Here is a 21,688-nt window from a genome sequence, read left to right as displayed (position 1 = left end):
TGACATTTTCAACCTCTCCCTGTCCGAGTCTGTAATACCAACATGTTTTAAGCAGACCACCATAGTGCCTGTGGCCAAGAACACTAAGGTAACCTGCCTAAATGACTACCGACCCGTAGCACTCACGTCTGTAGCCATGAAGTGCTTTGAAAGGCTGGTCATGGCTCACATCAACACCATTATCCCAGAAACCCTAGACCCACTCCAATTTGCATACAACCCCAACAGATCCACAGATGATGCAGTCTCTATTGCACTCCACATTGCCCTTTCCCACCTGGACAAAAGGAACACCTGCCGGAGAATGCTATTCATTGACTACAGCTCAGTGTTCAACACCAAAGCTCATCTATAAGCTAAGGACCCTGGGACTAAACACCTTCCTCTGCAACTGGATCCTGGACTTCCTGACAGGCCGCCCCCAGGTGGTAAGGGTAGGCAACAACACATCCGCCATGCTGATCCTCAACACAGGGGCCCCTCGGTGTACTCCCTGTTCACTCATGACTGCACGGCCAGGCACGACTCCAACACCATCATTACATTTGCTGATGACACAACAGTGTTAGGCCTGATCACCAACAACAACGAGACAGCCTATAGGGAGGTCAGAGACCTGGCCGGGTGGTGCCAGAATAACTACCTATCCCTCAACGTGATCAAGACAAAGGAGATGATTGTGGACTACAGGAAAAAGAGGGCCGAGCACGCCCACATTCCTATTCTCATCGACGGGGCTGTAGTGGAGCAAGTTGAGAGCTTCAAGTTCCTTGGTGTCCACATCACCAACAAACTAACATAGTCCAAGCACACCATGACAGTCGTGAAGCGGGCACGACAAAACATATTCCCCCTCAGGAGACTGAAAAGATTTGGCATGGGTCCTCAGATCCAGAAGGTTCTACAGCTGCACCATCGAAAGCATCCTGACTGGTTGCATCACTGCCTGGTATGGCAACTGCTCAGCCTCCGACCGCAATGCACTACAGAGGGTAGTGCGAACGGCCCAGTACATCACTGGGGCCAAGCTTCCTGTCATCCAGGACCTCTATACCAGGCGGTGTCAGAGGAAGGCCCTAAAAATTGTCAAAGACTCCAGCCACCCTAGTCATAGTCTGTTCTCTCTGCTACCACACGGCAAGCGGTACCGGAGCGCCAAGACTAGGTCCAAGAGGCTTCTAAACAGCTTCTACCCCCAAGTCATAAGACTCCTGAACATCTAGTCAAATGGCTACCCAGACTATTCGCATTGCCCCACCGCCACTCTCTGTTGTCATCTATGCACAGTCACTTTAATAAACTCTACCTACATGTACATACTACCTCAACTAACCGGTGCCCCCGCACATTGACTCTGTACCAGCACCCCCCTGTATATATTTTATTTTTTACTGCTGCTCTTTAATTACTTGTTACTTTTATCTCTTATTCTTATCTGTATTTTCTTTTAAACTGCACTGTTGGTTAGGGGCTCGTAAGTTAGCATTTCACTGTTGTATTCGACGCATGTGACTAATAAAATTTGATTTGATATATATAAAGTGTGGGGCAAAATTGAGGCTATGATTAGGAAGTTAGAGCTCTTCTCTTCTTTTACAAAAAACAACATTTGAGAGTGTGCTAACCCTGGTGCTAGAGGAGGTACGCAGCTAGAGGTTGAATGTTTAAAGGGGTACGGGACTACAAAAAGTTTGGGAACCACTGCCCTAGATGCAGTCGCACCCCTAAAAACAAAATATGTTTTTCATAAGAAACTAGCTCTAGTATACAGAAAATACCAGAGCCCTGAAGCAGGCTTCCAGAAAATTGGAACGGAAATGGAGCTACACCAAACTGGAAGTCTTCCGACTAGCTTGGAAAGACAGTACCGTGCAGTATTGAAGAGCCCTCACTGCTGCTCGATCATCCTATTTTTCCAACTTAATTGGGGAGAATAAGAACAATCCAAAGCTAACTAACAATCGCAAAGCTAACTAAAAAGCAGCATTCCCCAAGAGAGGATGGCGGATGGCTTTCACTTCAGCAGTGATAAATAAATTCATGAACTTCTTTGCCGAAAAGATCATGATCATTTGAAAGCAAATTACGGACTCTTTAAATCTGCGTATTTCTCCAAAGCTCAGTTGTCCTGAGTCTGCACAACACTGCCAGGACCTAGGATCAAGGGAGACACTCAAGTTTTTTAATACTATATCTCTTGACACATTGACAAAAATAGTCATGGCCTCTAAACCTTCAAGCTGCATACTCAATCAATCAATCAATTTTATTTTATATAGCCCTTCGTACATCAGCTAATATCTCGAAGTGCTGTACAGAAACCCAGCCTAAAACCCCAAACAGCTAGTAATGCAGGTGTAGAAGCACGGTGGCTAGGAAAAACTCCCTAGAAAGGCTAGAAAGGACCCTATTCCAACTAAACTACCGAAAGAGCTGCTTCCTGTGCTTGGCCCTCCTATCTTGAACATAATAAACGTCTCCCTATCCACCGGATGTGTACCAAATTCATCAAAAGTGGCAGTAATAAAGCCTCTCTTGAAAAAGCCAAACCTTGACCCAGAAAATATTTTTAAAACTATCGGTCTATATCGAATCTCCCATTCCGCTCAATTCTTTTTGAAAAAGCTGTTGCACAGCAACTCACTGCCTTCCTGAAGACAAACAATGTATACAAAATGATTCAGTCTGGTTTTAGACCCCATCATAGCACTGAGACTGCACTCGTGAAGGTGGTAAATTACCTTTAAATGGCATCAGACCAAGGCTCTGCATCTGTCCTCGTGCTCCTAGACCTTAGTGCTGCTTTTGATACCATCGATCACCACATTCTTTTGGAGAAATTGGAAACCCAAATTGCCCTACACAGACAAGTTCTGGCCTGGTTTAGATCTTATCTGTCGGGAAGATATCGGTTTGTCTCTGTGTATGGTTTGTCCAATGAAAAAACTACTGTAAATTTCAGTGCTCCGCAAGGTTCCATTTTAGGACCACTAGTTTTCACTATATATTTTACCTCTCGGTGATGTCATTCAGAAACGTAATGTTAACTTTCACTGGTATGTGGACGATACACAGCTGTACATTTTGATAAAACATGGTGAAGCCCCAAAATTGCCCTCCTTGGAAGCCTGTGTTTCAGACATAAGAAAGTAGATGCAAATGTTTTACTTTTAAACTCAGACAAAACAGAGATGTTAGTTCTAGGTCCCAAGAAACAAAGAGATCTTCTGTTGGATCTGACAATTGATATTGATGCTTGTACAATCATCTCAAATAAAACTGTGAAGGACCTGGGCGTTACTCTGGGCCCTCGGCGTTACTCTTCTGGATGTGTGCAACCAAAAGGTCAACATTTACCTTCTGGATTTCAACTTTGTTTTCCAGCCTTACCCAATATACACTTCACTTATCACATTTCTAATCTACAAAAATTCGAAATGACTAACCGATTGAACAGCATTAAATATGTGAAAAAAACAAAAGTTGTCCTTGATGGCACCTTGGACTAGCTACAGGGATATGGACCAGGTCACTGGTTCTAATGTTGTTGATGCCTGAGGCTTGAATCTCACTGTGGTTGTTTTTCTAGTTTCAAATATGTTTTATTATGAAGCATTGGTATCCATGTATACAATTGTACTGTTTATTCTGTGAGCTTCGTTTTTACATAAGACAACAGTAAAATACACAAAATGATCACAAGTATTAACACGCGATAATATTGCAAGAATGTATACATCAAAAACAGTATGAAAGGAAAAGCCTTGAGTCAAGATAAACGCTGTGGTTGTTTTCTAACAATTTATTTTCTAGTTTAAAGATTAGTGGGCAAATCTGTTTTGGTTCACAGTCTTTGCTTTTAGTCAAATTACATTTGTAAGTGTAATGAAAACAAATACCCTGAAATTAGCATGGATACTATGACTGCAGGAATTCCCTTTGTACAAAACACATACATTTTTATTACATTGTCAACAACCACAGAAGTACAATCAGAACAACTAAATACAAAATGGGATAAGACTAACAAATACACTAAATCCACAGTGGACACAATGACAAAAAACACAGAAGGTTGCTGGGATTATGTACATATCAAATGAACAAGGTGGAGAAGACAATTGGTATGTACAATTACAGTAAAACGAATACATTTGATTGCAGACTATTCCCCACCCCTTAGGTTAGGGTTATACCCTTTCACACATTTTTTTATTTTCTTCCTGAGACGTCATGTTGTGAAATTTGTTATATTGATAAGTAACATGCGTCTACCTACCTATCCATCCTCTTCGGCAGATTTAACATCTAATGGAGCACATTTGGCCGCTACCTCAGCCAGACACTCCAGGCTTTTCCGGGTATGACTACAAATGTCTGCCGGTATCCTCCTGTTAACAACTATTCTGATCACTCGCGTGGGTTGTTTGTTTGTGTCGCCTATTTCAGGTGTTGCAGCAGGTTCAGGGTCCTGGTTTGTGTCGTGTACTTGAAGCATTGAAACAGATTCGTTTGCCCTCATCCTAGTGTCAACTATTCTTATTACACGGGTCTGAAAGTCACTCATTTCGTACCTTTTAGCAAGTTCCATGTCTGTGCAGCTTCTTTTGGGCACGGAAGCGGTTTCCTCGTCTGTGTTGGTTACTTGAATGTGTTCCTTTATCGTTTCCATTATCTGAGACGTTTGAGCAAGTTCTGCTTTTGTTTCATTTGCTTGAGGCCTTCGAACGGGTTCTTTGTCAGTACTTTCTGCCGTTGAAGTGGTTTCCATGATGGTCCTGCCTAACTTACTAGGTTCCATGTCCGTGCAGCTTAATTGGGGCATTTGAACGAGTCCCTCCATTGACCCCCCACTCAGTCTTTGAACAGGTTCAAAGTTTTCCGCACTTACTTGAACAGGTTCATTGTTCATCTCACGTATTTGGGGCATCTCAGCAGCACTACAGCTTTCCATCCTATTGACAATAATTTTTATTTCCCGGGTAAGAGCAGATTCTTTGCCCGTTTTGCTTATTTTATGCATTGAAGGGGTTTCCTTGCTTGTGTTGATTACTTGAGCAAGTTCTTTCCTTGGCCTGCCTCTTTTGCGCTTTGTAATACATTTCATTTGATCTAGTTTTTCAGGTGTCTTTGCAGGTACTTTCTTTGTCTGATTTACTTTAGCCTTTCCAGCAAGTTTTTGGGGTTCAGCGGGTTCTTTATTTATTTCCCGTCCTTCGATACGTTGCTGATTAATTTCACCAACTTGAGGCATTAGACCGGTTTCTGTGTGTAAGTCGGTTTCTTGGGACATTTCAATTGGTCCCTTCCTTGTCCTCCCTCTTTTAGATGTTACATCAGGTGCCATGTGTGTGTCCATTTTCTGAAGCATCTCGGAGGGTTCCTTGTTGCTTTTGGTTATTTTGGGAATTTGAGTTAGTTCTTGGTTTGTGCCGGATACTTGGGGAACTTGTCTGGGTCTCTTCCTTGATCTCATGCTACTGGGCATTAAAGTGGTGTCCGCGTTTACCTCGCTTACCGGAATGGGTTCCATGCAAGTGTCGGTTAATTGTGGAATTTGAACGAATCCCTTCTTTGGCCTCCGATTCTTGGCCTGTACAACTGATTCTTTGTTTGTCTCAGCAAGTTTAATGTCTGTATTGCTTACTTGAATGGGTTTGTTTTGTGTGTCAGTTACCTGGGGCGTTTGGACAGGTTTCTTCCTCGGACTTCTGAGCTTGTGAGCAGGTTCCAAGTGTGTGTCGGTTATTTGTGGAGTTTGAGTGTGTTCTATGTTTGTTTCACTTACTTGAGCAAGTTCCTTCCTTGGCCTGCCTCTTTTGGGCATTTTAATTGGTTCCATGTTTGTCTCGCTCATTACAGACATTTGAGCAGGTTGTACATTTGTCTCACTTATATGAGCACGTTTCTTGTTTGTGTCGCTGAATTGAACGGGTTCCACGTGTGTGTTGTCTACTTGAGACGTTTGAACGGGTTCCACGTGTGTGTTGTCTACTTGAGACGTTTGAACGGGTTCCACGTGTGTGTTGTCTACTTGAGACGTTTGAACGGGTTCCACGTGTGTGTTGTCTACTTGAGACGTTTGAACGGGTTCCACGTGTGTGTTGTCTACTTGAGACGTTTGAACGGGTTCCACGTGTGTGTTGTCTACTTGAGACGTTTGAACGGGTTCCACGTGTGTGTTGTCTACTTGAGACGTTTGAACGGGTTCCACGTGTGTGTTGTCTACTTGAGACGTTTGAACGGGTTCCACGTGTGTGTTGTCTACTTGAGATGTTTGAACGACTTCCATGTTTACCTTACTTATTTGAGAAGTCTCCATGTCTGAACGGTGCGCGCCAGTTGCGTTTACTACTGGAGGCGATTGAGCAGGTTTCTTTTTCGTCATCTTCCTTCTCTTGGGGTTTTGAACAGGTTTTTTCTTTGCCTCCCTTTTGTCCTCACTGTTCTTTGTCCATCGACTCAATGTAGGTCTGTGAAGGCATGAGAGAGATAAGAGCAAATGGTTGAAGTGAAAACCTGTATACACAGGTCCTCAACCGAAATTCATTTTGATTACTACAGCTCCGTAGAGGATCACTTCTATATAACTTACTTCTGAACTTTGTGGTAACCATGTTCTTTGATCAGATTCTGGTACTCCCGGGAGTCAGGCCTCCGAGTAGGGCCTTGGTAGTCGTCGCTCCTGCAGTGGACACGAGAGGGCAAAGGTCAGGGGGCACAAGGAGAGAGGGATCATCATCAAACACAAACGCACACACATCAAAAACACAGACTCTCACCTGGAGTCAGGTCTGGAACTCCGATCGGACCAGGACCTGAGCGCACATAGATAAATAGATGAGAATCTCAAAATTACCTCCAGTCAATACCACCTTCCTGTGCGAGGTAGTTTTATGGACAGACTTTTGTGGTTACCAAAAGAATAGCAACGGACTGCTAATTTTGAGCAACTACACTACTAGAAACCCCTCCCTCCAGGATATGGTTCTTACCCGTCTCTGGAGTGGGATTCGTCCGAGAACGAGTTCAGAGAGTGGGTCGGGGAGGAACTGGAATACTCTTCAGAACAACTCAGAGTCTGACTCTCATCCTCAGATCTACAAAAGGAGTCCTGCAGGGACCACAAATGAATTAGAACCACACCAGAACAAACCAAGGGGAAATTATTTTCAAAGATAATTTAATACACAGACACCAAGAGACATACAAAAGTCAACAAACAGAAGACTTTTTCTGCTGAGGGAATAGAACTTACCCCAGGCTCCTCCACCGCCCCCTCTGTCCGGTCCTGCTGAGTTGGATCAAAGCCGGTTGTCAGCCTCTCTGCGTGTCTCCTGGTAGAGGCAGCACTGGGACACACCCCCAGGGCACTGAGGGCTTTCAACACGCTGAGAGGACAGCCCTGTTTCCAGAACTCGACCCCCAGAGAGGCCTGGATGAAGTTGCACTTCTGCATGGAGGTATAGAGGACGATGGCCAGGATAAGCCCCACCCTCTGGCTGACCATATCACCTGCTGCCTCTTCTGTCCTCGGGCTTCAAAAGAGATCAATGGAGAACATGTTACAACCAATTTATGCCTTCATGCACACAGAGAGCAAGTCATTAATAATGAACAGCAGTCACATAATTCAGCCCTGTGGAACCCTGTTTTCAAGTACAAAACAGAATTTTAAATGTACATTTAAAAAATAAAAATAAACTGTTGTGATCCCCATACAATATAAAACGCTTTGATCATCTGCCTACAATCAATTATTATTAATTGATCATCTCTTATTCTCTCACCATTTCGTTTTCCTTGCTCCCATCATAACCTGTGTCCTGATGGGGTTGGGTTTGGGGAACATGGCCCTAAGACATGCCAGGGTCATAGGGGCCTTTTCTTCCCCCCACGCTAGAACCGCGTCCCAGGAAAATCCACTCACACTCGCCTCAGTCAGCGGCTGACGCAATGGCCCACGTTGGTCCTTCATCAATACCTTACTCTGGTAAATCAGACAAATGGACACATACATTTCTTTGCCAAACACATCTTCAACAACGACACACTCACACCTGATGAGCCATATACTGCTGGTAGCCTATAAACAAATACATTCTTTAAATTAATTATGTTAAAACAACAATTACCTCCTGGGCGATAACCTCTGCGAGGAAAAGGGTCATGGCTTCTCTAGCTTTGGTCTTCATCAGGGACCTGAAGGCCTTCAGGTGCTGGTGGCTGTGCATGTAATGCAGGGCCTTGGCATGAGGTCCAAACCCATAGCTCTGCTTAGTCTTGGAGAAAGAGAGATTCTTCTTCTTGGGCCTTATACCTTTGTCAACGGGGAACGGAGACAGGAGTGTGGAGTGTGTTGTAGATTGGGGTGCCTTCGGACGTCTTTTTGTTGTCCGCTCTCCGAAGGAGAACAGAGAACTGATCTGATTTGAAGTTTGACTTGATAATGTTGAGGAATTTACTTGATTTGATGGTGTTGAAGAGGAGTGTGTGGTTGGGGCTATGGGAGTTTGAGGTCGTCTGATGGTCGTTGAATGGGATTCTGGGGAACGAGAAGTCATGGTGGTCCATTTCTCCCCGTCCCACTGACGAACTGGCCTCCGTTTGTTTTTTTTAGAAGCAATGCACTCCTCTTCTATGGATAAAGAAGATGGGTTGGTTATAATTGGAGTTTGATTGGATAATGTTGTGGATGAGCTTGGTATTTCGGCACTGGGCTTTCGAGGTCTGCCAACTTTTGTTGGCAAATCTGACCAAGTCCAAAGCTTCCCATCCTGCTTGGTTTTCCTTCTGAGCACACCAAGACAGACCCAGCAGAGGAAGGATGAGTCATCAGGAGTGATGTCAAAGACTAGCTGGAAGGTCTTGGGGCTGGTCAGCGTGGTGACTTTCCTCCTGTTGTAACCCTTGGGCCCCCTCACAAACCTCACCCCACAAATGCAACACGTCTCTGACTGAGACATTGTGGTGGAAATGTCAGAGCGCTTCAAAAGGGACAAAAAAGGGCTGATGGTTCTTAATCGAAGAATGATAACCTATTAATAAAATTCACATTGCAATTGTTAAACAATTCTCCTGTGGGGGAGCAGATAAAATGTATGTATGGTTTGAGAAACAAAGCAGACTCACAGCGGATCCTTCCAGTGGGACGATACCATCCAGAAAAAGCCCCGGTGCAAGTACTTTTCTCACATTAATCGACCGTGATTTTCAAAAACAATAAGCGGTGCACGCCCTGGTTAAAAATACACCTTCCATTGGCTAATTGATGAAAATATCGTAAAGAGATAAATATGATAACATTTTCACTTCCCGCCAGCTACACGCCAAATATTGCAAACAAACTACACTACCACAGAACAACGAATTTGCACTAGAGATCACACAAATACGGTCATGTAAAATGACGGCCTTTTGTAAGGTATATCAAACATAGATTAAGGCAAATACATTACATTTCAAACTACTTTAGGTAAGATAACTCTTGAAAGTAATATAGCGTAGAAGTAGGGCTGTTTCGATGGTCCGATTTTTGTGCAGTCACGCATGCGTTGGGCTTCTCCCTCCTACAAACAAATGGTTGACTAGACGTCAAAAGTCACAATACTGCCACCTGTAGGTTTGGAGTATAATGAAACATACCTCTTGGATACGTCTACAAAGGATATACACACACTAAGACAGAACGTCCATTCACACTCATAAATGACATGACAGCGATTAGTCAATAACACAAGCGGATCCATTTCTTTCCTTCTGATCTTTATTACGTACAAAAATATGACTGAGGTTGTCAGCACGGCTCTATGCACACATGAATAACAGCAGCAGAAATACACACAATGTAATGACCAGTGCATAAGCGGTACTAGCCTGGTACCAGATCTGTACGCGCTTTAGCCAACTCAGCTTCTTTTGCCGTCCCATACATGTTAGCTACAGGTTTACCATCACACTGAACACTACAGGGGTGTAATCTAAAGCACATATAGCTTTATGGCCAAGGGCCTTTTGGAAATGGAACCCTATATAGTGTACCACTTTGAGTCATAGGGAGCAATTTCAAAGGCAGACCCAAGCTAAAGCAGTACAGACTCATTAGAAATTCTTCTCTACATGCCTTTTACGAAAACTCACACAATCCAATAGAACTGTTGTAAAGTTCATGGCAAAAACGTCTACACGGATGCTGTTACTGCTGGATTAAATGATATACATGCCATAAAAGAAAAACCTTCCGCATCAAATAAATAAACTATTGTTACACATTTAGGATTTAAATGATTTGTCCCCATCTATTAGTGGTGGTGAAGGATTAAGATGGGGTCCTGCTCTGCTTGAGATGGCACACCTCACACACCAGTCTCTCTTCCAGTTCAGCCAAAATGAAAGCAGCTAAACTCAGCTCCGCGCACCAAAACGTTTGTCAAAAAATATCTATTTACATAAATATAAACGCACACATGCAGCCTTCTTCTGTCTGCCTTCTCCTCGATGATGATTCAACCATAAATTAAGACATTCAATAACACTCATAACATATGCCTCAGTTGTCACTCCACTTTCTACTAGTCATAAAAATAAAGTACCTAATATAGACATATATACACACAACAAACATTACCAAAACACTCTGGTTTCACACAGAAAGCTTGTTTTAAGTTTAAGATAGCATCTACAACAGCAGGGATTTTCAAGTGTGTAACTGCTTCCCCATTTAGTGTTTTCTATAAGTATGACAAGAGACCCTCTCTGGAGTCCAAGGCACTTCAGGATGTATCTGAACACACAATCAATTCCAAACCATTCTTTTGTAACCTCTATTCTTCAGAGAGCACCCACCCTGTCTTCACTACAAGGACTGCACTTCTACCCACTGATAGAGGGTAAGAGGTCCTTCTGTGGTCCATAGCTTTGGTCCTTTAAGTCTTTTTCATTTATTGCTTTTGTGCTTCTTAGTTGTAGTTGTCCTTCCTGTTGTAGTTTGGAGGCTGTGTAGTAGTCATGCCTGATGTCGTTGTTTGTTATCATTTCTGTTGTAATGGTTGTTTTGCAGCTGTAATTTCTTTTTGTGTAGTCCTACAGAAGCCTCTGGTTGAGAATCTCCCAGATCATCAGCTTCCTGAACAGGGGCATGTGACACTGAGAAGAACGAGTGAGAGACATCAGTGTGTGAGTGAAGAAGAGATTGTATGAGTGTACACCGAGTGAGTATGATAGCCTGCGATGGCCTATGTACCTGTCGGAAGTTGAGAGGCCGCCCCTGGGCTATATAGTCAGCATATTTACAGGCAAACACTCCACAATCACTGCCATTCTTCTGTTGAGGGATCTCCTACACACACGAGGGATCCTGGTGAAAAGCAAATCACTAGAGAACGGATGCTATTTCTGACAGCCCTAGACTCTGTATACATTCAAGACAAAATAAGAACGACAAAGATGATTAGATATGTATTTCTGTCTGGGTAATTTACGCTGGCCCTCAAGCTGCCCACTGTCCACTTGCACGCGTCCAGATCTTGGTCCTTCCTGGCCTTGTGCTCCTCTCTCAGGTACAGCCTGGACAGGGTTGGACAAACCAAATACATGTAACAGGATTACAGAATGAAATGACAAAAAAGATGGTCATCAGATTACAGGTAATTTTGTCAAACCAAATGATTACTGGAAGGGGACTGAGGACTCACAGTAAGAGGCTGCAGATGTCATCATGTCTCTGTCCCATAGAGTCATAAGACCTCACGGTCCCCGAGTTAAAGTTTATCACCTAGAGAAGGAGAGAGAAATAAACAAAGTCCACAGGTATCTACAAATGACCACAGAGAAGTACCAGTGGACTTTCTAAAGCAGTGGTCACCAAACTTTGAGTCACGATCACTTTGACTCAAAATACAAGCCAAGATCTACCACTCAGATTTTTAAAATTTTTAACATGACATGAAAAAAAAACGTAAGCCTATGCAACATTAACCAATTAAAAACAATTATGTAGCAATGAGGGTTGTGCTATAGTAGGCTATAGGCCCAACACAACATCACTGCATATTGGCTATGCTTGAATTGCTCTGCCAATGTTCTTCAGATGATTTTTCAATTATCTTTGTTTCAAAACAATCGCATCTACTCACGACCTCTCATGCTGTAAACACAGTCCAGTTCAAAGTGAATGGCACAGATCCATATACGGCAATGGTCTATTTGCATATTGGCCTACTGCATTGCTGATTGGTTATGCCACACCAGTCTGTGTAGAGTATGGGCTGAGTCGTGCATATCAATGCAATAGAATCCTACTACGACGCATTCTGCCTACAACAAAATCACTTGCATAGTTCGTTTTTCCCCCCGGTATGTTGCATTTAAAGTGGCTAGTATTGCATTGATTCAATCACAATTCCCACAGTAAAGGGAAACGTTGATACTGTAAACTCTAGAAAGTTGAGTGAAGTTCAATCTCGTGCTTCTCTGTGCAGGCTGATATTTCAGTGCGCAGCTTAGAGGAAACATTGCCTATAGGTGCACTTGATTTGCTCTATGAGCCTGCCGGGTAGGCGGAGATCTACCTTCAAACACATGAAATGGTTCAAAATGGGAACACAGCCTTCCCAGCGTAGGGCTGCCGAATCAAGTGCAGAAATGTTTGGTGATCGACTAGGAATGCCTTGGAGATCAACCAGTCGGCCGTGATTGACCGGTTGGTGACCACTGTTCTAAAGTGAATGAATCCCCGTCAATTTGGGGCAATTTACAGCCAGTGACCAGTGGACTCCCAGGTGCAGCGGAACCAGGATGATGTCATACTGGAAGAGGTCCACAGCTTTGGTCCATCGCTTCACGGCGACGTGCCCCCCTCCATGTAGTTTGGGGAAGAAGAAAGTATTGAAGGAGTAGACCTTCAGCCCTTGCCCCGCACTACTGCTACGAGTCATTACTAGGGACAGGTAGAAGTTAATCACCTGAGAGACAGAGAGGGAGAGTTTTTTTGTTAAGACTCACACACACACACCAACAACCTCAAACTTAACAGCCAACAATCATACACCTCATCGTTGAGCCAGCTCCCTTCCTGTAGAGTAGCCAGGTCTCTCTGTGTGATGCATAGCTTGAAGGCTGAGCTCAGGACCAGGTTAGGATCCCTCTGGGACAGGGCACGACTCACCTCCACAGCCATCTCCTACACACACACAGTTTGAAATAAACAGAATGAAAACAGACCCATAGAATACATACACTCCTATGTCAACACACTACACAGACATACCATTATAGGGGAAAAAGAACACTCACCTTGCTGAACTTGGGGAGCTCCTCAGCGCTGTTGAGTGTGTCAGTGTGTGTTGGCTTCTCTCTGTCCACCAGGTTGAGTCTTGCTGCTACCTCTGCAGATAGATCCAGCTCTGGCTGCTTCTGCTGGAGGGAGAGAGACTTTATAACGTGCGTTTTGTTGCTGTGCGTTTTGCTGCCAACTTTACTTTGCTAGCTGACAACTTTACGTTTTCTTTTTTTTCTTTTTAATTACCGTTTATATTTTTTGTTTTTCCCTCGCAACTTTTTTCCTCATTCAACTTTTTCACTCCGGACGCTTTATCTGGACATGGTTCGTCAGCACCTTCAACAGCCAAAGCTAAGTAGTAACATTAACATGATGTCTTCTAATTGCAGTCGCTGTACTCATAATATACAGGAGAACGATCGCCTTACGGCGAGGATAGCTGTGCTACAAGCCCAGCTTCAGACGCAATCGTTAGGCAAGGGTAATTTCAGTGTAGGAAAGGAAGAAACAGCGTCTGTGCCACCAGTAAGTACAGATAGTAACGTTAGTATAAATCCCCCCGCACAGTCCCCGCAGCCGGACAACTTTCTCATGGCTCGCGCCCAGGCTCTGTCGCAGCCGGCCGCGACCGGGAGGTCCGTGGGGCGACGCACAATTGGCATAGCGTCGTCCGGGTTAGGGAGGGTTTGGCCGGTAGGGATATCCTTGTCTCATCGCGCTCCAGCGACTCCTGTGGCGGGCCGGGCGCAGTGCGCGCTAACCAAGGGGGCCAGGTACACGGTGTTTCCTCCGACACATTGGTGCGGCTGGCTTCCGGGTTGGAGGCGCGCTGTGTTAAGAAGCAGTGCGGCTTGGTTGGGTTGTGCTTCGGAGGACGCATGGCTTTCGACCTTCGTCTCTCCCGAGCCCGTACGGGAGTTGTAGCGATGAGACAAGATAGTAATTACTAGCGATTGGATACCACGAAAATTGGGGAGAAAATGGGATAAAATTTACAAAAAAAAAAAAAAACTTTCTCATGGCTTCTGGAGGGAAATGCTGTAGGAATGCTCAACTGGTGTCGCTCATTCAGCCGACAGAAACTTTCAACCGGTTCTCCCCATTATGTAGCGAGTCGGAGTCTGAGGCTGAGTCTTCTCTTGTCTCTACTCCTCCCGCTACGGGGTCTGAGACGCCGAAGGCTCCAACCATTAGCTCTGACAAATTGAAAACCCTAGTCATTGGCGACTCCATTACCCGCAGTATTAGACTTAAAACGAATCACCCAGCGATCATACACTGTTTACCAGGGGGCAGGGCTACCGACGTTAAGGCTAATCTAAAGATGGTGCTGGCTAAAGCTAAATCTGGCGAGTGTAGAGAGTATAGAGATATTGTTATCCACGTCGGCACCAACGATGTTAGGATGAAACAGTCAGAGGTCACCAAGTGCAACATAGCTTCAGCGTGTAAATCAGCTAGAAAGATGTGTCGGCATCGAGTAATTGTCTCTGGCCCCCTCCCAGTTAGGGGGAGTGACGAGCTCTACAGCAGAGTCTCACAACTCAATCGCTGGTTGAAAACTGTTTTCTGCCCCTCCCAAAAGATAGAATTTGTAGATAATTGGCCCTCTTTCTGGGACTCACCCACAAACAGGACCAAGCCTGACCTGCTGAGGAGTGACGGACTCCATCCTAGCTGGAGGGGTGCTCTCATCTTATCTACCAACATAGATAGGGCTCTAACTCCTCTAGCCCCACAATGAAATAGGGTGCAGGCCAGGCAGCAGGCTGTTAGCCAACCTGCCAGCTTAGTGGAGTCTGCCAATAGCACAGTCAGTGTAGTCAGCTCAGCCATACCCATTGAGACTGTGTCTGTGCCTCGACCTAGGTTGGGCAAAACTAAACATGGCGGTGTTCGCCTTAGCAATCTTATTAGGATAAAGACCTCCTCCATTCCTGCCATTATTGAAAGAGATCGTGATACCTCACATCTCAAAATAGGGTTACTTAATGTTAGATCCCTCACTTCAAAGGCAGTCATAGTCAATGAACTAATCACTGATCATAATCTTGATGTGATTGGCCTGACTGAAACATGGCTTAAGCCTGATGAATTTACTGTGTTAAATGAGGCCTCACCTCCTGGTTACACTAGTGACCATATCCCCCGTGCATCCCGCAAAGGCGGAGGTGTTGCTAACATTTACGATAGCAAATTTCAATTTACACAAAAAAAAATGACGTTTTCGTCTTTTGAGCTTCTAGTCATGAAATCTATGCAGCCTACTCAATCACTTTTTATAGCTACTGTTTACAGGCCTCCTGGGCCATATACAGCGTTCCTCTCTGAGTTCCCTGAATTCCTATCAGACCTTGTAGTCATAGCAGATCATATTCTAATTTTTGGTGATTTTAATATTCATATGGAGAAGTCCACAGACCCACTCCAAAAGTCTTTCGGAGCCATCATCGACTCAGTGGGTTTTGTCCAACATGTCTCTGGACCTACTCACTGCCACAGTCATACTCTGGACCTAGTTTTGTCCCATGGAATAAATGTTGTAGATCTTAATGTTTTTCCTCATAATCCTGGACTATCGGACCACCATTTTATTATGTTTGCAATCGCAACAAATAATCTGCTCAGACCCCAACCAAGGAGCATCAAAAGTCGTGCTATAAATTCTCAGACAACACAAAAATTCCTTGATGCCCTTCCAGACTCCTTCTGCCTACCCAAGGACGTCAGAGGACAAAAATCAGTTAACCACTTAACTGAGGAACTCAATTTAACCTTGCGCAATACCCTAGATGCAGTTGCACCCCTAAAAACAAAAAACATTTGTCATAAGAAACTAGCTCCCTGGTATACAGAAAATACCCGAGCTTTGAAGCAAGCTTCCAGGAAATTGGAACGGAAATGGCGCCACACCAAACTGGAAGTCTTCCGACTAGCTTGGAAAGACAGTACTGTGCAGTACCGAAGAGCCCTCACTGCTGCTCGATCATCCTACTTTTCCAACTTAATCGAGGAAAATAAGAACAATCCAAAATTTCTTTTTGATACTGTTGCAAAGCTAACTAAAAAGCAGCATTCCCCAAGAGAGGATGGCTTTCACTTCAGCAGTAATAAATTCATGAACTTCTTTGAGGAAAAGATCATGACCATTAGAAAGCAAATTACGGACTCCTCTTTGAATCTGCGTATTCCTCCAGGGCTTAGCTGTCCTGGATCTGCACAGCTCTGTCAGGGCCTGGGATCGGGAGAGACACTTAAGTGTTTTAGTACTATATCTCTTGACACAATGATGAAAATGATCATGGCCTCTAAACCTTCAAGCTGCATACTGGATCCTATTGCTACTAAACTACTGAAAGAGCTGCTTCCTGTGCTTGGCCCTCCTATGTTGAACATAATACACAGCTCTCTATCCACCGGATGTGTACCAAACTCACTAAAAGTGGCAGTGATAAAGCCTCTCTTGAAAAAGCCAAACCTTGACCCGGAAAATATAAAAAACTATCGGCCTATATCGAATCTTCCATTCCTCTCAAAAATTTTAGAAAAAGCTGTTGCGCAGCAACTCACTGCCTTCCTGAAGACAAACAATGTATACGAAATGCTTCAGTCTGGTTTTAGACCCCATCATAGCACTGAGACTGCACTTGTGAAGGTGGTAAATGACCTTTTAATGGCGTCAGACCGAGGCTCTGCATCTGTCCTCGTGCTACTAGACCTTAGTGCTGCCTTTGACACCATCGATCACCACATTCTTTTGGAGAGACTGGAAACCCAAATTGGTCTACACGGACAAGTTCTGGCCTGGTTTAGATCTTACCTGTCGGAAAGATATCAGTTTGTCTCTGTGAATGGTTTGTCCTCTGACAAATCAACTGTACATTTCGGTGTTCCTCAAGGTTCCGTTTTAGGACCACTTGTTTTCACTATATATTTTACCTCTTGGGGATGTTATTCGAAAACATAATGTTAACTTTCACTGCTATGCGGATGACACACAGCTGTACATTTCAATGAAACATGGTGAAGCCCCAAAATTGCCCTCGCTAGAAGCCTGTGTTTCAGACATAAGGAAGTGGATGGCTGAAAACTTCCTACTTTTAAACTAGGACAAAACAGAGATGCTTGTTCTAGGTCCCAAGAAACAAAGAGATCTTCTGTTAAATCTGACAATTCATCTTGATGGTTGTAAAGTCGTCTCAAATAAAACTGTGAAGGACCTCGGCGTTACTCTTGACCCTGATCTCTCTTTTGACGAACATATCAAGACTGTTTCAAGGACAGCTTTTTTCCATCTACGTAACATTGCAAAAATCAGAAATTTTCTGTCCAAAAATGATGCAGAAAAATTAATCCATGCATTTGTTACTTCTAGGTTAGACTACTGCAATGCTCTACTTTCCGGCTACCCGGATAAAGCACTAAATAAACTTCAGTTAGTGCTAAATACGGCTGCTAGAATCCTGACTAGAACCAAGAAATTTGATCATATTACTCCAGTGCTAGCTTCCCTACACTGGCTCCCTGTTAAGGCAAGGGCTGATTTCAAGGTTTTACTGTTAACCTATAAAGCGTTACATGGGCTTGCTCCTACCTATCTTTCCGAGTTGGTCCTGCCGTACATACCAATACGTACGCTACGGTCACAAGACGCAGGCCTCCTAATTGTCCCTAGAATTTCTAAGCAAACAGCGGGAGGCAGGGCTTTCTCCTATAGATCTCCATTTTTATGGAACAGTCTGCCTACACATGTGAGAGACGCAGACTCGGTCTCAACCTTTAAGTCTTTACTGAAGACTTATCTCTTCAGTAGGTCATATGATTGAGTGTAGTCTGGCCCAGGAGTGTGAAGGTGAACGGAAAGGCTCTGGAGCAACGAACCGCCCTTGCTGTCTCTGCCTGGCCGGTTCCCCTCTCTCCACTGGGATTCTCTGCCTCTAACCCTATTACAGGGGCTGAGTCACTGGCTTACTGGTGCTCTTTCATGCCGTCCCTAGGAGGGGTGCGTCACTTGAGTGGGTTGAGTTACTGACGTGATCTTCCTGTCTGGGTTGGCGCCCCCCCTTGGTTTGTGCTGTGGTGGAGATCTTTGTGGGCTATACTCGGCCTTGTCTCAGGATTGTAAGTTGGTGGTTGAAGATATCCCTCTAGTGGTGCGGGGGCTGTGCTTTGGCAAAGTGGGTGGGGTTATATCCTTCCTGTTTGGCCCTGTCCGGGGGTATCTTCGGATGGGGCCACAGTGTCTCCTGACCGCTCCTGTCTCAGCCTCCAGTATTTATGCTGCAGTAGTTTATGTGTCGGGGGGCTAGGGTCAGTTGGTTATACCTGGAGTACTTCTCCTGTCTTATCCAGTGTCCTGTGTGAATTTAAGTATGCTCTCTCTAATTCTCTCGTTCTCTCTTTCTTTCTCTCTCTCTCTCTGAGAACCTGAGCCCTAGGACCATACGTCAGGACTACCGGGCATGATGCCTCCTTGCTGTCCCCAGTCCGCCTGGCCTTGCTGCTATTCCAGTTTCAACTGTTCTGCCTGCGGTTATGGAACCGCCACCTGTCCCAGACCTGTTGTTTTTCAACTCTTAATGATCGGCTATGAAAAGCCAACTGAAAATTATTCATGATTATTATTTGACCATGCTTGTCACTTATGAACATTTTTGAACATCTTGGCATAGTTCTGTTATAATCTCCACCCGGCACAGCCAGAAGAGGACTGGCCACCCCTCATAGCCTGGTTCCTCTCTAGGTTTCTTCCTAGGTTTTGGCCTTTCTAGGGAGTTTTTCCTAGCCACCGTGCTTCTACACCTGCATTGCTAGCTGTTTGGGGTTTTAGGCTGGGTTTCTGTACAGCACTTCGAGATATTAGCTGATGTACGAAGGGCTATATATAAAATAAAATAAACTTGATTGATTGATAACAACCTTATGATGCTTCATAGCAGCCTTATGACTGTTCCTAGCATCCTTACTACAGTTCATAAGTGTGTGTCCTACCGTTGCATTGCTGGCAGGTTGTGTATCCACAGCTGCGCTGAGAGGCTTACTGAGACACAACTCTCCTCTCATGTCTCTGTTTTGTTTGGCTGAGGATGTGTCTCTCCACATATACACACTGGGGTTGGCTGCAGATAGGTGAAGGAGAAAACATTAGCCTAGGACAACAGCTTCCAATACATAAGTAGGGAGGCTGTGATAGTAGTCTACCTCTGAGGGGTCCTGTCTTTGGGGTCACAGACTCATAGGTTCGTCCCAAAATGGCCATTCTATGTCCATCCTGTGTAAATGTTGACCTGTGAGGAAGCGAAGAAACAGAGGTTTGTAAAAGCTAGCTAACCGAACCACTGGAATTAAAACTATAATCTCACACTCACCCCTGGGGTTTGGTGCGTGTGAAGGGCAGCGGTTGGCTCTTGCTGTATTTATCGGACACCATCTCCAGAAGCCGTCTGTAGTGCTCCTTATCACTCTCCTTCAGAGCCTGGAAACAGCACTCACAGAACACCTGACAACTACTGACATACCTGGCGTGGCATTTAATAAAAACCAGGATCAATCACAGGGTTGATTTTAATTTCAAACTCATTCTTAACTCACCTCCTCCACTGCCAAGCACTGTCTGTGGGTGCGGTTAGGGGTGGGCGGGGGTAGGTCTGAGCTGGGGGGTCCTGTCCCAACCCCCACGGTAGGCCGACTGGGCAGGAGCTGGAGGGAGCATCTCTGGGGCTTGTCTCCGTCTCTCCCTCTGTCTGGGTTCCCTGGACCCAGCACTGAGCCACTGAAAACAAGACAGAGGACACAACGTTTAAAGGAAGAACATCTCACATGTAGAACTTTTGTGTTAAAGCCCCAGAACTGAAAGTATGCAGTAGACAGAAGAGGAGATCTACCTGTGTTTTCTCAGAGGGGGTGAGGCTCCCTGGAGGAGGCTCAGCCCCCCTCTCTCCCTCTGTCCTCCTACTGTTGGTTTCTCTGGAGACATGGAAAGAGGGATAAACAAGTTGAAGCAACCACTTGACCTGTCCCCTCTGCTGTTTCACATACATTATATACCATGATGTTGTAATGTACAACACAGCTGTCCTCCTTCCTTATCGATCAAATAATTAGAGGCTTACTCACCCATTTTCCAATCAGAGCTGTTCATCCATGAGGTGTGGAGTTCATCTATTCCCATCAGGCCCACGGGACCCTACATAATAGGAGTGATTTAGGGCGTAAGTCAGATGTGAATATTGTGCAGTTATCGCACAAACATTTTAACGTTTTTGTACTGGTATGTGTCTTTCAGTCAGAGCAGTGGTTTATGAGTGTGTTGCATACGGTACTAGAACGCACGACTGGTACACATTCATACCTGGCTTGCTGTGTACCTTCCGTTTCTCTCACTGGCAGGAGACAGTGGGTTCCTCAGTCTCAGCAGCCCAGCCACCCCTGCTACAGTCTTCTTCACAAAACTAATTATGTCTATGACAATGAGAGAGAGTACAGTACACATGTAGTCAGTTCAAAGCTGACTAACTAGCTAACGTTAGTTACAATGATAATTAATTATAAGAACAGTGGCTAAAAGTTATTGGTAATAAGTTACCATACCCTTTCTCCGTCTCTTGATCACCACGGGTTCACTCTGGCTAACATTTTCTGAAACATGAACGCTGTAACAGAATGTAAACACGTTTACTCAACAACAATTAACAGTAACTAGCCAGGTAAAGTCACATTTTTTAGCAAGTTAGCTACAGTTAGTTTGTTACATTTATTCATTTCTACAGTACCTTACTATTTGGTACGTTAGGAAATAGTTAGCTAATGTCTGGTAAGTGGCGCGATGAAAGAGTTAGCTCGCCTTATTTATTTTTGAAGGAAGCAGCTAACACCAACTGGAATGAATGACAATTGTTGCTAATAATTAGCTAGCTAGGTTAGCGAGCTTGGGTGACAAGTTAGCTGTTAGCAAGTTGACTGGCTAGCGTTTGCCAGCTAGCTTACTAACGCGTTACATAAACAGATACACAGAGCACACTAGCACCAAAGACAGTACATGTGCTAGCACCAAGCCAGTCACCGACCTCTGGTAGTTCCTTTTGGTTGGCCTGGCGTTGCTATCCTGCCGTTGCGAGTCTATCTCCCCGCCAACGTTCAAACCAGGCCAACCGGAATGTTTTTGCCTGGTTATAGGCTCGAAAAGCGACGATAGTCCGTCAACTACCCATCCGTACATCACAGACAGATACGAGAGAATGGAAACGTCCTCGTACGGTCGGGCCAGGACTATCCGCGGTTTAAAATACAAGCTCCGTGGGCACGAATGTTCTACCTGCGCCAAACCACCATTCACCTTCTATCTAGCACAGTTAGCCTAGCATTTAGCTTCGTGTTGAAATGAGTGACGTGATATACACAAACGTGAAG

At 44.6% G+C, this 21,688-nt stretch overlaps 2 protein-coding genes across 7 annotated transcripts; both read right to left on the bottom strand.

The window, feature by feature from the left end:
* Positions 1-3,606: 3,606 nt before the first annotated feature.
* Positions 3,607-9,524, bottom strand: LOC120051337. Its single transcript, XM_038998161.1, has 8 exons — positions 9,133-9,524; positions 8,136-8,987; positions 7,791-7,990; positions 7,259-7,538; positions 6,996-7,114; positions 6,783-6,818; positions 6,596-6,685; positions 3,607-6,473 (listed from the first exon to the last, which is right to left on the bottom strand). Exons 2-8 carry the CDS (start codon positions 8,964-8,966, stop codon positions 4,280-4,282), a joined length of 3,750 nt encoding a protein of 1,249 aa, XP_038854089.1. The 5' UTR covers positions 8,967-8,987; positions 9,133-9,524; the 3' UTR covers positions 3,607-4,279.
* Positions 9,525-9,744: 220 nt separating this feature from the next.
* On the bottom strand, positions 9,745-21,688 carry LOC120051336 (sentrin-specific protease 2-like). 6 transcript variants are annotated; one of them, XM_038998159.1, is made up of 16 exons: positions 21,346-21,688; positions 20,870-20,931; positions 20,631-20,740; positions 20,396-20,465; positions 20,164-20,245; positions 19,871-20,051; positions 19,648-19,754; positions 19,481-19,566; positions 19,271-19,398; positions 13,294-13,416; positions 13,166-13,180; positions 12,756-12,962; positions 11,694-11,773; positions 11,481-11,565; positions 11,243-11,338; positions 9,745-11,145 (listed from the first exon to the last, which is right to left on the bottom strand). In XM_038998159.1, the coding sequence occupies exons 1-16, from the start codon at positions 21,495-21,497 to the stop codon at positions 11,083-11,085; spliced, it is 1,647 nt and encodes a 548-aa protein (XP_038854087.1). In that variant the 5' UTR covers positions 21,498-21,688; the 3' UTR covers positions 9,745-11,082. The 6 variants fall into 6 exon arrangements, 4 of the variants coding, with proteins under 4 accessions (XP_038854087.1, XP_038854085.1, XP_038854086.1 ...); XM_038998157.1 differs by having other exon boundaries at positions 13,049-13,180; positions 21,346-21,687; XM_038998158.1 differs by having other exon boundaries at positions 13,049-13,180; positions 13,294-13,413; positions 21,346-21,687.

This window comes from Salvelinus namaycush, chromosome 7 (genome assembly GCF_016432855.1).
Source record: "Salvelinus namaycush isolate Seneca chromosome 7, SaNama_1.0, whole genome shotgun sequence".
In the NCBI taxonomy this organism is placed as follows: Eukaryota; Metazoa; Chordata; class Actinopteri; order Salmoniformes; family Salmonidae; genus Salvelinus; species Salvelinus namaycush.
The sequence above is the reverse complement of the archived record's forward strand: the minus strand, read 5'-3'. Positions and strand labels throughout refer to the sequence as shown.

Bases quoted from the DNA above. Each gene is read 5' to 3' on its own strand.
- LOC120051337 (XM_038998161.1), bottom strand. From the start codon at position 8,966: ATGTCTCAGTCAGAGACGTGTTGCATTTGTGGGGTGAGGTTTGTGAGG. The intron at 7,991-8,135 runs GTAATTGTTGTT...CTGATTTACCAG, and splicing joins CAGAGGTTATCGCCCAGGAG to AGTAAGGTATTGATGAAGGA. The intron at 7,115-7,258 runs GTAAGTTCTATT...TGGTCCCTGCAG, and splicing joins GGGCGGTGGAGGAGCCTGGG to GACTCCTTTTGTAGATCTGA.
- LOC120051336 (XM_038998157.1), bottom strand. From the start codon at position 21,497: ATGTACGGATGGGTAGTTGACGGACTATCGTCGCTTTTCGAGCCTATA. The intron at 19,399-19,480 runs GTAGACTACTAT...ACCTATCTGCAG, and splicing joins AAAGACAGGACCCCTCAGAG to CCAACCCCAGTGTGTATATG. The intron at 11,566-11,693 runs GTGAGTCCTCAG...AACCCTGTCCAG, and splicing joins GACATCTGCAGCCTCTTACT to GCTGTACCTGAGAGAGGAGC.